This window comes from Nomascus leucogenys, chromosome 21, assembly GCF_006542625.1.
Source record: "Nomascus leucogenys isolate Asia chromosome 21, Asia_NLE_v1, whole genome shotgun sequence".
NCBI lineage: Eukaryota > Metazoa > Chordata > Mammalia > Primates > Hylobatidae > Nomascus > Nomascus leucogenys.
The window spans coordinates 71,130,043-71,145,231 of record NC_044401.1 but is presented as its reverse complement, the minus strand read 5'-3'; the positions used below and the strand labels follow the sequence as shown (position 1 = coordinate 71,145,231).

The window sequence follows — 15,189 nt, the reverse complement described above, 5'->3', positions numbered from 1 at the left end:
TCTGTGGTGGGCGAGTGGGCAAGCTAGGGCCCCGAAGTTTTCCTCAAGTTCTGGAGCATTGCTTGATTAATAATCAGGAAGAGCCATCAAGCCTCAAGACAGCTTACTGCTTTGAGTCCGAAAGGGAATTTACTCTCAGATCAGTGAGAGTGAAGGTAAAGCAGGGCTAGGAAGTGCCCAGGTGAACCTATCCTTAGCTCTGCGGAATCCTGAGGCCTTGAGCCTTTGCTTCTCTTTTTCTCCCTTTCCACAGTGATGATACCTTTGATAAATAAATGCAGCTGAAAGGGCTGTGAAAGATTTTATCACTGAGATGGTAAAATCATTCAAAACATTCCACCCTTTAATGTTGAGTCATCAACGGAAGTTCCAGAAAGAGAATGAATCCTTTATATTTTTACTTACAAGCTTTTATCTCACTTATAAGTGAGGTTAATGAAGATGGAGGAGTGTCAGATTTATGAGAAGAGAAAGTTAAGTACAAAGGCGGTGAAGGAAATGAGGAGTTGGGGGAAAAACAGGTTTTGGAATCCAAAAGATCAAGATGTAGTATTTCATGTCCACCATTTATTAGCTGTATGGCCTTGGGCAAATTATTTAGTTTCTCTGTGTCTTTTCTAAATTGGGTCTCGTGACTGTACTTACCTCTGAGGAAAGAACAGAATTTTATCTGAGGAATTCAAGTTCTTTCAATTTATCAAGTCGAGAGAGGCATTAAAATAGACAGCAAGCAAGTCCTGCTTCCCTCCTTGAGCTTTGTATTTTTCTCCGGAAACTGCTTGCTATTGCCAAAACTAGCTGCACTGGACACGTTAGTGTCCACTGCCCCGGACACTATAACCCACATCCTGTAGCTCAACAATGGACAGCCAGGCCAGACGCAGTGGCTCACGCCTGTAATCCCAGCACCTTGGGAGGCCGAGGCGGGCAGATCACTTGAGGTCACGAGTTCCAGACCAGCCTGGCCACCATGGTGAAACTGTCTCTACTAGAAATACAAAAATTAGCTGGGCGTGGTGGCAGGCGGGCACCTGTAATCTCAGCTACTCCGGAGGCTGAGGGAGGAGAATCACTTGAGCCCAGAAGGCGGAGGCTGCAGTGAGCCAAGATTACACCACTGCAACTCCAGCCTGGGCAACAGAGGGAGACTCTGTCTCAAAAACAAAACAAAACAAAACAAAAAAACCCCAAAAATGTATAGCCAGTCACTGATCAATGTTATTTCTGTAATCCAGGGAGAATTAATTCCTGAGGAACAACTTTTGTAACTGTCCCCTTTCTTGATTTGTCCTTTTTTTCTTTAAACAGTTGGATCTCTCCTTACTTCTTCAGAGCACTTCCTAAGGCAACTTGGAAGTGTGTCCTAGGCTGCAGTCCTCAACCTTGTCCCAAATAAGCTTTTTATATTAATTTTGTCTCAGCTTTTCCTTTTGGGTAGACAGTATTCTCCTCTCCCATCAGTCTAGTATCTTCTACCCTGAGCCCTGCTGCGTGGACTAGGCCAATCACCTGACTCAAAGGCAGCCAAGATGTCAGGCGCTGAGGTGGCCTGGAAAGGAGCAAGTGCCACTCAACAGATGCTTTTTATATTGCACGATGAATGAGCCAAGCCAATTGCACACGGTCTCTTAGAGACTTGAGAGGCGGGTGAGAAGGGATTCAGTGGAGGCAGAGAAAGGCACTAAGCAGAAATCACGAGGCAGCAGAAGCCATGAAGTAGAGAGGGACAAGAGTCCACAGCAGGAGTTGATGGACTGAAGCAGGGTAGCCAAGTCACTTGTGATGGCAGACACCAAAGTGAGGCAGACCAGAGGTTGGGTGCTGCTACAGGGCTGAGATGACCCATGTTACACAAGTTTCTGTGCACCTCCAAGAACCTTCCAGTTCAGCTACTTGCTGGTGGCTGTTTCCTGCTTTCTTGGCTTTCCCATGCATTTGTATCCCTATCAATGAAGATAATATGAGCAGGCTTCCAGTGGGCAGCCTAATCAAGGGCAGCTGCAGGATCCCAGCTAACGTTTTCCCCGAGCTCTTACTAAGGTGCCTGCAATGTGCTAAGTGCTTCCCGATTGTTCTCTCATTTAATTATCACAACCGCCTTGGGGAGGAACCTATCATGACCCCGATTTCACAGACGCAGACTCTGAGTTTTAGAGATCTGCCTACTGGTGGGACTAGGTCTTGGTCTGGGACAATGACTTTGACTCTGTGGACAGTGCTCTTAACCAACATCTCCTCCTGGGCTGCCACTCCCAGTTCACTCAACCAGCAATCAGCAGGAAGCTGAACCTTACTAATTGTGGGCATCTCAACCATGTAAAAAATTGGCAGAAAAATAAGACAAGTGTGATGTTTTCATCAAAATGTTAACATACATAGAAGTACGTGTGTTCTCTATTGCTTCAATAAGCAAAACCATGGCAAAAGGCTTAAGTTGAAGGATTTTGATTAACCTATAAAACATCTTTTTAAAAGTTAGAGTAGTCTCAGAAGGGGAAGCCCGGCCGGGCGCGGTGGCTCATGCTTGTAATCCCAGCACTTTGGGAGGCCGAGGCGGGCGGATCACGAGGTCAGGAGATCGAGACCACGGGGAAACCCCGTCTCTACTAAAAAAAAATACAAAAAATTAGCCGGGCGTGGTGGCGGGTGCCTGTAGTCCCAGCTACTCGGAGAGGCTGAGGCAGGAGAATGGCGTGAACCCGGGAGGCGGAGCTTGCAGTGAGCCGAGATTGCGCCACTGCACTCCAGCCTGGGCGACAGAGCGAGACTCCGTCTCAAGAAAAAAAAAAAAAAAAGAAGGGGAAGCCCTTTCCAGAGGAAGAGATCTCCCTGCTCTAAAAAAATCCTAGGTCAGATTAGTAGAACTCAACATCTGCCTTCTACTTGAAATTTCTAAGATTATATTTTTCCTTCACTTTTAATTACTTCATTAGACATCTCTAACAGGGACTGTATTAAAAACACGGGGTCAGTGAATTTTCACACTAACAAAGCTCCTAAGAATGTCTTAATATTATTTAAAATTTAGTCTTCACTTGAATTTTCCCATTGCCTCCAAAACTTATAAAAAAAGAGTTCTGTGATTGTGACATTTAATAAGTAAAGCTGCACTGGCCTATGGCAACAGTCACATATGCAAAAGTCGTAAGGATCACTGCCTGGATATAAATGAGTGATGCTGACCAGATGGGTAAGACCTGCTTGGGGGACACCGGGACACATTTTTTCTGCTCTACTAAAACTCCTTCATCACGGTGTGGGTAGGTGACCCAAGCTAGGCCAGTCAGCTTCTCACCCTGGAGAATAAACATGATTAGAATGACCTAAAGATCAAAGATGGTTGGAGCCTATTTATTCTGCTAACAGCACTCTGATGAAATTGTCCCTTGGTTTCTGCTCCCTAGATCCCTGCAGAAGCCTCATCCCTGTGTTTTCTGAGTCTTTGTCAATTCAGTTTTCCTTCCGTTTTGTTTGTTAGCCACAAGTAATTCTGTTGCTGGCAACTAAAGAACCCAAGTTAATAGAGGGCTTCTTCTGTGCTAGGGATAATACAAAGTGCTCTACAGGAATCCTTTTTTTTTTTTTTTTTCCATCTTTGGTACCACCAGATGCAGTAGGCAACAAATTATGAGCCCATTTTACAGATGAGAAAACTTAGATACAGAGATGTCAAGTCTTCTTCTTTAGGCCATACAGCCAGCAAGTAGTGGAGCCATGACTCAAACTGAGGGCTGTTAGACTTCTAAGTTCATATTCCAAGCCAATATGATATAATGCTTTCCTACAATAACAATCAAAATGAAATATAACATGTTCAGAATGCTGTGGGGGCCCACCAGCCTGATGTAATTAACTCAGCTTATGAATTAAGGGGAGAATGCTGCCAAACTGAAATCCATAGGACTACACACCACAGGAGAGGGGACAGTTGAGCTGAGTCTTAAAGAATGCATGAGTTCACCAGGTAACAAAGGTAGGAAGGGCACTCCAGGCGGAGAGCATATTAGCCAAACTAATCCTCTTGCTAGTCTTTGAGCACTGCAGAAACCACATACAGGTTGCTGGGTAGCTTGGCGCCAAATCAATTTGTAGCGCATCCAACTCTGAACAGATACCTTTGTACTAGAAACTGGGTTCACCTTGTTTTTGGAGCCCAGGCCCCTCACTACATCCTAGTCCCAGTAAACAGGTCCCTATCTTATTTCCCACTACTTTCTGGCGACCAGCCCTGGTGCCTCCTGCCTAGGCATCGCATTACCAGCTTTCTGAATCCACGATTCCATCTCTCCCTCAAGGGGGCCATTGTAATCACTTCATATTTATGGAGTGTATGAAAAGTACATACGGGCTTTGGGGAAAATGGCTCTTCAGGCACACCTATCAACACACACCACGAACTGAAAACAAAATCTAGGGCTTCTTAATGACATGAAATGGACTATCCCAGATTCATAAAGACCTTTTCTTTCAGCCTTTTTTTTTTTTTTTTTTGCAAAAGGATACTATTTCCTATTTGCACGCTTACTGTGAGCGATTTCACTAAGGTTTTGTTAAGTCGAAGCCCATGGTTAATTTTTCAGCTTCAGAAAGAACCCAGGCTTTTTGAATAGGCACACATTTTGGAGACAAACTTCAGCTTCACAAGTGTAATTTCTTGAGAATTTGCTCAGGAACGTTTTGTCACTGCTATTTGGGCTCCGCCCACTAGCATTTTTTTTCCTTTCTTGGTTGGCTTAACCACTCATTAGTGATGACAGAACATTACACCACAGTGACATGACAAAGACGGCTGGAAGGGACACAGCCCTGCCAGCCAGATGGCAACACATGGATGTCAAAGAGCACAACACCCAGTTGTTTGGAAGTGGCTGTCCTTTGAAGAGTCGCTTAAATTTACGTGGCCAGTATTGTCATCTTGTGGTATTTATTTCTAGTGGTCACAAGTCAACACTAGGGAGCGGGAGAGACATTAGTTTGAATCCTAGCTCCAGTGCTGATCAGTCTTGAGGTCTTGGGGTAGCTGCTCTGCTCTCAGTGCCTCTTACCTCTCTTGCCCCACACACTGGAGAAATGAGAGGGTTTGAAATGTACTTAACGTAGCAGGTGGCATGTAGTTTAGCAGCCAGTGAGTGGCGGTGATTATTAGAATATTATTATCTCTCTACCGATGTGACTGTAATAAAAGGCACTGACTTAGTTGGGAACTTCTTTAAAACTTTAACTGTAACAACCAGAATAAAAATTCCAAGTATCTGGCCAGGCGCGGCTCATGCCAGAATTCCCAACATTTTGGGAGGCCAAGGCAGGCAGATTACTTGAGGCCAGGAGTTCGAGACCAGCCTGGCCACCATGGTGAAAACTCATTTCTACTAAAAATACAAAAATTAGCTGGGTTTGGTGGCATATGCCTTTAGTCCTAGCTACTCAGGAGGCTGAGGCAGGAGAATCGCTTGAACCTGGGAGAAGGAGGTTGCAGTGAGTTGAGATCCTGCCACTGCACTCTAGCCTGGGTGACAGAACAAGATTCTGTCTCAAAAAAAAAAAAAAAAAATCCAAGTATCTTTCCTAAGTTCTTTCTCTCAAAGAAATAAATGCTACAAAAATGTCTGTTTTAACACAAAATGAGAAAATAGTGTGAAACCAATGCTCTTCTAACCAGTTTTGACTTTTCTTCCTCAACTGAGCATGGTTTCTTTGTTTCCCAGGGCCTTTGCGAGGTCCCGGTGGTACCTTCAAAGAAGGTGAATTGGGCAAGAACTGCTCAATTATTTTGCATTCTGAACAATGCTGAGTTTGTGACTGGCGTCCAGCGAGGGCTAAATCAAAACACCTCATTCTGGGTTTCATTTAGTCATCATGAGTAATTTCAGGCATTTAACTGCAGCCACATGCCTAGGTAGATTTCTATCAGCGCCTCATCCACATTCTGAGCAGGGAGATCTCTGCTTATTGCTTGTAATGACCCTGCAAGGTAGTCATATCTCACTTTATAATGCTGAAGGCTGAAGTGTAATTTAAGTGTATTTCACTTTCTCCAAACACATCACTTTCTGCAAGCCATTATGCAGTGCTTTTGGGAGTCCAATATGTTCCCTTTCATCTGTGGGAGGGGAACAGTCTTGGAGAATTCCCAGGGGAAGCACTGTTTGCTTCTACAACGTGCTTCTCTGCCAGGAATGCTCTTCCTCATTTCTGATTTCCAGACATGGCTAGAACCAGAGAGGGCCTCCTGGGAAGCCTGTAGGAACCTGCCCTCTTGCTCCTTTCCCACAACATGACTCTTTCTGAGTTATCTAGAAGAGCTGGAGGCCCAAAGGAGTCAGGGCCTTGCTGTGACCTGCCAGGAAGGGGAGAGAGTTTTCTCCCCTAGGCAACCTGAAGTGTCAGGGGCATGTGAATTCCAAGTGCTTGCCTCTCCTCTGCTTTAAAACAGCCTGCTCTAGTCCTCCACAGGGAATCAGGGACAGATGCTTTGAGAGGGAGTGGGGAGGGGAGGCAGGGGAGAAAAGTGGGGAGGTAACATCTGGGCACAGTGAATAATGAAAATAAATGATAAGATCTTTCACCCAGTGCAAAGGGGAATGGGTCAGACCCAAGCCAGACAATCCCAAATCTTTCATATTCAAAGGCTGTGACAAAAACATGATAGAATGTTTCGCCCACTGAACATGTGGTTGAGGCAGCCTGTTATTTAGAACATAAAAATAGTTAACATTTATAGAGGGTCTACAATACCTTTTAGCACTTGTAATCCTCCAACAACCCCCAAAGTAGGTGGGTGCTACCACCAGCTTCATTTTATAGGTGATGAAACAGGCCCAAGAGGGTGCCAGAAGCTACACAGTGAGTAAGTGGAAGAGCTGGACTATGAACCTAAGAATGATGCTAAAGCTCTGTTCTCAATGTTTGGGTGGGGGTGTTTACCAGCGCTGAAGACATTATTTGACTGTCAGCACTTGGGGAGTGTTACTGTTTATTTTGACACAGGGTCTTGCTCTGCTGCCTGGGCTAGAGTGCAGTGGCCTGATTACCGCTCACTGCAGCCTCAACTTCCTGGGCTCAAGCCATCCTCCTGCCTCAGCCTCCTGAGTAGCTGTGACTGCAGGCACGCACTACCATGCGAGGCTAATTTTTGTATTTTTTGTAGAGACAGAGTTTCACCATGTTGCCCGGGCTGGACTTGAACTGGACTCAAGTGCTCCACCTGCCTTGGCCTCCCCAAGTGCTGGGATTACAGGTGTGAGCCACAGTGCCCGCCTGGGAGCATTATTGACGTCAGTAAGTGGAGACCAGGGATGCTGCTAAAGATCCTACAGCACGGCTTAGCTCCCTACTACAAAGAATGGCCTGGTCCTCAGTGTCAATAGTGCTGCTACGGTGAAACCCTGCACTGAAAACTGAGCTTCTAATTTCTGTGCTCTACAGCTTCTTTCACCCTTTACAATATGGTTTCTTTCTTTCTTTTTTTCTTTTGGAGACAGGGTCTTGCTCTGTTGCCCAGGCTGGAGTGCAATGGCATGATCTTGGCTCACTGCAACCTCTGCATCCCAGATTCAAGTGATTCTCCTGCCTCAGCCTCCCGTGTAGCTGGGACTACAGGTGTGCACCACCACGCCCAGCTAATTTTTGTATTTTTAGTAGAGACGGGGTTTTGTCATGTTGGCCAGGCTGTTCTCGAACTCCTGACCTCGTGATCCACCCACCTCAGCCTCCCAAAGTGCTGGGATTGCAAGCATGAGTCATTGTGCCCGCCCCCCCAATACGATTTCTTTACTTTTGATGTTGCCTCTTCATTGTCCTGAGACACACACACACAGACAGACAGACACACACATCCTTTAAGTGTTCATGGCCCATCTGTTTCTTAAAACTGTGGAAACACAGGCACACCCACCAAAAAACAGGACTGAAAGGTTTGCGAGGGGAGTGAGCAGAATTCTAAAAATAATTTCTGATACTTGCCCAGGGAATACACCAAGAAATAGAATCCTGTAAGAAACTGGAATCGTGATCGAGCATGTGCTTCTGAGGATCCTGTGTCTCTCTTGAACTCTTGTGTGAATTAGGATGTTGGATCCTCAAAGATGAAGGCCATTAACCGCCTGCCTGGAAGTTCAGAATAGGCTGGGCCAGTTAGGGGTCATGGGTGATACTGAGGCAACTGGCCTTCGTAGTTCCCATGGTCTGGGGTATTGTGCATTCAGATGGGAGTGTGACAGATGGGCAAAGACCTCTGGCTAACTTGCACACCTCCCTCAAGTAGCCTCGGCTCAGCCTAAGTAGGAGGAATCAGTTGTTTCTCAGGGCCTTTAAATCACATTCCTCCATGAAAAGATGAACTTTCCAGTCCTCTCGTTATTATAAATCACCTACTGTCTGATGGCTTTAAACAAATGCATGGTTATCTGGTCACAAACATTGTATCCTTTCTTCCTCTTATCACTTTTCACAATTGCATTTAAAAAATTTGCTCAAGTAATATGTTCATTGTAGGAAAAAATACAGATGACCAAAAAAGAAGAAAATAAAAATCATCCCTACAATCCTTCTACCTAGAGATTAACTATTGTTAACATTTTAAACTTAGTTTCTATCTATACAGATGTTTTATAAAATATTCTACAAAGAGTGTTATCACATTGCATGGACTTTTTGTGGTCTACTTCTTTCACCTAGAATATATTGGGAGCATGTTTCTATATCAATAAGCCTCCCCCTTTACTACAGTCTGTCTTTATGTGTCACGTGTATTTGGCTCTCCTTAAAAAAATTCTGGTGGAATGATGAGGACTCATGGGTTGTAGTCATGATGCTTCCTTGAGTTAAACTCTTTCTAAAGATCTAATGTTCCAAAGACCAGGCCAGGAGCGATGAGAAGGCAGTCAGCAGTCTTGAATTCAAGGGCTCCATGTTTGCAGCAATTTTCACCCAGAGGTAGCAGTCTGCCTCGGGTTTCCTGCTACAGTGGGAAAGTGAGTTCTTCTCAGCCCTGCGTGTGGCAGACAATGCTTTAGGGTACCATTGAGTGGACACATGCAGTCCTAGGACCCAGCAAAAGTCACTTGGAAAGAGGAGGAGGAAAAGAAGGCAGAAGAAGAGGGAAGACCAAATGAAATGAAAAACAACAACAACAAAAATAATAAGGGGGATGAAAGATGCCAAGATTCTGCCTTTGACTGGAACAGGGTGGTACCGGCCTGAGCCACCTCAGGTTGCCCTCCCCTGAGGGAATATGAGCATTTCCAGTGGGGTCACGCCAAGGCCCTGCACTCCTATTTAAATGCTTGCTTGCTCCTCACCGTCAAGCCTTTCAAATGTTCACATCTGGGCTGCATTACCAAGAGGCTCATATGTTTGTGGAATATAATTTATGGCAGCCAGATAACAACCCCCAGCCTGGGGAAGTCCCCCAGAAACCTCAGGGAGTTTGGACTCCCATGGAAATAGAGAACTGGTTAAATAAATTATGGTACCTAAATAAATTATGGTGCGTCTATACACACAGAGGTCACACACATATTTAGCACACCTCTTTGAGATTTTATAACTGGAAAAAGGAAGACAAAGGTTTAATCTTGAAGTCGTAAAGGGAACACTATGTGCCTTTGCTTTAAATATTTTCATTTCTCTGTGCAGAAGCAGCATATGTTTCTGAGCTCCTCCCTCTATCCTGGGGGATATAAACCAGATATTTATTAACGCTTCAAATCTGTAGGACCTCAGGGTTTAGCTCAGGAGTAAATGAGACAATACTTTTCAAACAGCCTAGGGCCTGCTGCAGAGTTTATGCTACATTTCAGTAGAGAGAAAACTTCTTGAGAGCAAGATCTCATGGAATTTTTCTTTTTAATAAATGCTACAATAAATAAAATATTTTCTTACATTTGCATAATGTTTTGCAAAATCATTTTGTATCCCCTGCTCTCTCCTCAATTCTCATAACCAACTTGCACCATCTCCAGTGAACGTGTAGTGAGTGAGACTCAGTCTGGTCCACCCTACTCATCTCTGGCCTGGACCATTGCAACAGCTTACTAACTGGTCTTGCTGTGCCCTCCTGCCCCATTCCGGTCTGTCGTCAACCCAGCAGCCAGAGTGAGTCTGTTTAAAATGGAAATTGGTTATGCTCTCAAGCTCAAAACCTGCAGGCCCCAATGCTCTACAGGCCAACCCCATGCCAACTCCTACTCACTTCCCTTTTATAGGTTCTCTCCAGATACATGACTTCCTTCCAGGGGCTGGTACACACCAGGCATGCTCTTGCCAACCTGTCTGTGCACCTGCTGTTCCCCCGGCCCAGAAGAAACTTCCCCAGAAATGGGCCTGTGTCCTGGGTCCTTGTCTCCTCTCCTGTATGCCTTTGCTCAATGCCACCTTCTTTGAGAGGCCTTCCCTGACCATTGTATTTGAATGACAACCCCGGCATTGCTAATATTCCCTTTTCCTCCTCCCTAATGGAGTTTTCTCCATAACCCCTCACATAAGATACCTTGCAGGGGTTTACTGTACTTAGTGGCAGTCTCTTTCCATCAGGCTGTGTGCTTTATGGCTGCAGGATTTTGTCATTTTCTTCTACCACTGCTATATTCCCAGCACCTAGCACAGGGCCAGACACACAGCAGGAAATCAGCAACTATTTATCAGATGAATGGACAAACTGTTATTATATAATGAATGCATTTCTTTCTGTGTATGCTGACTATGATGGTAGAGATTTTTGCCTTCTTCACTATCGGGTCCTCAGACCTAGAATGGGGCAGAGCACAACATAGCAAAACTCCAAAACATAATGAATGAAGTAAGGAAGAAATATTTCTTCACAGCTTGGTGTAGCTCCTTCCAGGAATTTTCTCAGTATTTATAGATCTATATAGGTTTATAAAACATACCAACTTCAAAAATCCTCAATGTGATCACTTGGAACTTTCCATGGCATAGATAGGAATCTCTGTTACAGAAGGACACTCATTCCCTATCTTTTTCAGATATAATGTATCTTATCTCCTAAGATGCATGAGCGATGAGATACATGACAACATCACTGATAACAGTGACTTATTAAAGTAATGATTTATAAGAGGAGGGGTGGAGAGGGGGCTCGACAATGCACCCCTCCCTCCATGGCACTATATCAGAATCTGGGCCAGGAATGTGGAGTTGGAGGGGAGTAACTGTGTATAGTTTGAAAAAATTCCCAAGATGATTCAGATATGCCCTGCCTCTCCTTCTGGAGAAGCTCTGAATTACAAGGTACTTTTTCATCTAATCTCCTTTGTTGAAGTGATTCATTGTTTACTATAAAAGTGCCACCATAACCTACTGAAGCTATCTTCGTTGTTGGCATTAGGACATTTCTAATTGTTTGCATTGAAAATAACAGCGGTACACATGCTTTAATGTGCTATCACTGAAGCGAATTCTTTTTCATTGTGCATTAACTATTTGGTGACCACACACCTTGGTGTCCATGAATGAGGGGCTTCTGTGCTCCATGTGCCAGTGCACGCAGCAGTACTGTGCTGAAGCAAGAGGTGAGGACCCCAATCTCAAAAGAGGTCCCCCGCACTTCCAGAGGATCCTAAAATGAGCGGACATCAAGACAGAACCAAATGCTATATTTGGCTCTCTATTCTTCAGTCAAACAGGCAACCTGGAGATTTGTTGATGGTGTCTGCTAAGACACAAGTATTACCAATAGTTCTGTTTTCTCCAAAGAGGAGGCTAGAGACCCTCTGAGGAGCAACTCCCTTCACTGGAGCACAAGACAACCCCATTTGCAAGACCTCCACAGAACCAGCTACATTCCACAGTGACCTCGGTCAGTTCACAAAATTCTTTGGTGTGTGCTTTTCCTTTATCATTTCCTTAATTAAATTGGAGTAAAAACAACTACTTAATTAGAATAATAACAAAGACTATTATGATCTCACTATACTGTTGGGAGGAAGAACTAAGTGAATAATTAAAAACTTGATAAGGGTTTAACCATGCACGTAGTTAGGGGAAAGTAATGCGAAGTGATTGTGGGACGCTCTTGAGATAACACTCCAAGTAAGTGCTGAAACTCATGAACAAGCAGCAGGCCACTCTGGAATTTCAGGAACCTGCCTGGAGAAGATAGAGTGCCCTATGAATGACTGTACAGAAAGGGAGATAGGGTTTACTCCTTTGGTATTCTGTGACCCAAAACAGACCAGATATTAGCTGTCAAATCATCTGCACAAATCTGGTTGCTACCTAGATGGTACTTGTTAGATTTTCTGAAGACATAATGCTTTCATTGAGTAGAGAACACTACAGAAACACTACACCACATGCACAAAAGATGAAAGTGCAAGGATGTTAAGTGCAACCTATTGTTTTGTTTTTGTTTTTTGGCGATGGAGTCTCACTCTTTTCTCCATTCTGGAGTGCAATAGTGTGATCTTGGCTCACTGCAACCTCCACCTCCTGGGTTCAAGCTATTCTCCTGCCTCAGCCTCTGGAGTAGCTGGGATTACAGGTGCCCGCCACCAAGCCTGGCTAATTTTTTGTATTTTTAGTAGAGATGGGGTTTCCCCATGTTGGCCAGACTGGTCTTGCACTCCTGACCTCAAGTGATCTGCCTACCTTGGCCTCCCAAAGTTCCATTAAAGGCGTGAGTCACCGTGCCTGGCCAGCTGCAACCTGAATTTTAATAACAACCAGAAATAGCCTAAATGCTTAAATAAATAGATTTTCATATAGCCAAGGGAAGATATCCAGGTTGCAAAGAAAAAATAATTTAATTCATCAAATAACTTACCCTATTTTTCTAAGAAGGGGAGCAAAATTTATCATAAAATTTTTCATCAAACATAGGAAAGTGGGGAGAGGGGGTCAGTACACAAGAAGGGCTTTCAGCTCAATCAGTAATGATTTCACCTCAAGCTAGGTAGAGAAACATAGGTATTACTTCTTGTTTTTTGGTTTTGTTTTGTTTTGTTTTTGTTTTGTTCATGAGACGGAGTCTCACTGTTGTCCAGGCTGGAGTGCAGTGGTACGATCTTGGCTCATTGCAACCTCTGCCTCTGGGTTCAAGCGATCCTTATGCCTCAGCCTCACGAGTAGCTGGGATTACAGGCACACACCACCAAGTTCAGCTAATTTTTTTTTTTGTATTTTTAGTAGAGATGAGGTTTCGCCATGTTGGCCAGGCTGTTCTCAAACTCCTAACCTCAAGTGATCCACCTGCCTCAGCCTCCCAAGGTGCTGGAATCACAGTCATGAGCCACTGTGCCTGGCCAGTATTACATCTTATAACATTTTATTTATTTTAGAATGTGAACTAAAAAAAATAGTTCTAACATGAGATGGATTTGAGAAATTACTGATTTAGGTGAACGCATCTATTTCAGGATACAGTTAAGTGACTTGCGCAAGCAGACCTCAGAGAACAAGTCAAGGACTCTGCATTATTTTCAGCAGTCTCTCTGCATGTGAGTGGAATTAAGATCCCTGTACTGTTAATTCTTTCCATGAGCATTTGTTTGCATTTTATGCTCTATTCCAATTAAGGCATCAAATTGTATAGAATTCAATTATTTCTAAGTCTGTAGAAAACATTATTGCTAACGTAAAATGTAATAGCAAATGTTTGTCATATTTCAAATAAGAAGAATCTTAAAAATATGTTGAGTGAGAAACAGGCTTATGTATTAAAATGTATTACCCATGTTTTTCAGCTTTAAATTGATCTAAGAGGCTTTGAGGAATAAAGGAAGGTGACTCTATCCTTCATCTTCAAAGAAAACAGCTCTACAGTATCTATGGTAACTTGGTCCTCAGACCAAGACAGTAGAGAATCTCTTTCACATGATAATGTTTTGATAGGTCTCTTCTCTTTTTATTTGCTATCTCTAATCACCAGAAATATAAAAAATAGAAAAGAAAACACACAAAAAACCAAAAATAACAGCAAAAAAAGAGGGATGCTAACTGGGTCTGTGGATACATACCTCACAGCAAAGTGCAAAATGGTTGGGCCTGGTTTCTTGGGCAAATCGTGGTCAAGAACTCGGTGATCTAACTGTAGCCAGTTCTGCTGACCTCTGTGAGAGCAAAGCAAAGAAAAAGGATTCAACAGAAAGTCAGAAAAGTTCAACAACATACAGTGTTGGCAAAGCTGTGGCGAAATAGTTGCTCTCATACACCGATGGTAGGAGCAAAACCTGTTACAACTCGTAATGAGACCAACTCAGCAATTTCTTTCCAAACTATGAAAGCAATTGCTTCTGAACCAGCATTTCCATTTCCAGGAGTATATCAAGGTAAACCTGCACATGTGAGAAATAATTTGTATATGAAATCACTCACTGTAGCAACATTTGAAATAGCAAAAGGGGTGGAAATAACTTCAATGTCCAAGAGGATATTGTTAAAGAAAATTATTTAAAACTATAGAGTGGGCAGGCACAGTGGCTCATGCCTGTAATCCCAGCACTTTGGGAGGCCAAGGCGGGCAGATCACCTGAGGTCAGGAGTTCGAGACCAGCCTGGCTAACATGTTAAAACCCTGTCTCTACTAAAATAAAAAAAATTAGCCAGGCATGGTGGCACGTGCCTGTAATCCTAGCTACTCGGGAGGCTGAGGCAGGAGAATCACTTGAACCCGGGAGGCGGAGGTTGCAGTGAGCCGAGATTGCACCATTGCACTCCACCCTGGGCAACAAGAGTGAAACTCCATCTAAAAAAAAAACAAACAAACAAACCTCCCCAAAACCCCCCAAAACAAACGAACAAAAAAAGCTATAGAGTGAAATACAATGCAGCCATAAAATAGGCTGAAGAACACCGGCGTGATGGTGCACACATGTAGTCCCAGTTATTCAGGAAACTGACGCAGGATGATCGCTCGAGCCCAGATGTTTGAGGCTGCAGTGTGCCGTGATCACGGCTGTGAACAGCCACTGTACTCCAGCCTGGGCAACGAAACCAGACCCTGTATTAAAAAAAAAAAAAAAAGCCAGAGAGCCTCTTTATAAACCTATTTTGAACAATTTCCAAGATATGATATTAAATGAAAAAGCGAGATGCATAACAGCAAGTATATGGCCATTTTTAAAATTAAACAAAGAACAAGCACACATACGTGCATGTATATATTACAAAAATCTGAGAGGAAAAACAAAACACTGATAACACTAGTTGACTTTTGAGGTAAAAAACTAG

General features: G+C 43.7%; 1 protein-coding gene across 1 annotated transcript in view; it reads right to left on the bottom strand.

Annotated features, from left to right (window-relative positions):
- The window catches only part of FRMD4B (FERM domain containing 4B), a 216,578-nt gene that overhangs the window by 120,204 nt on the left and 81,185 nt on the right, over positions 1 to 15,189 (bottom strand). Inside the window, exon 4 of the mRNA XM_003264875.4 lies at positions 13,977 to 14,069. Within this exon, the coding sequence (XP_003264923.2) occupies positions 13,977 to 14,069 (93 nt within the window). The remainder of the gene's footprint in view (positions 1 to 13,976; positions 14,070 to 15,189) is intronic.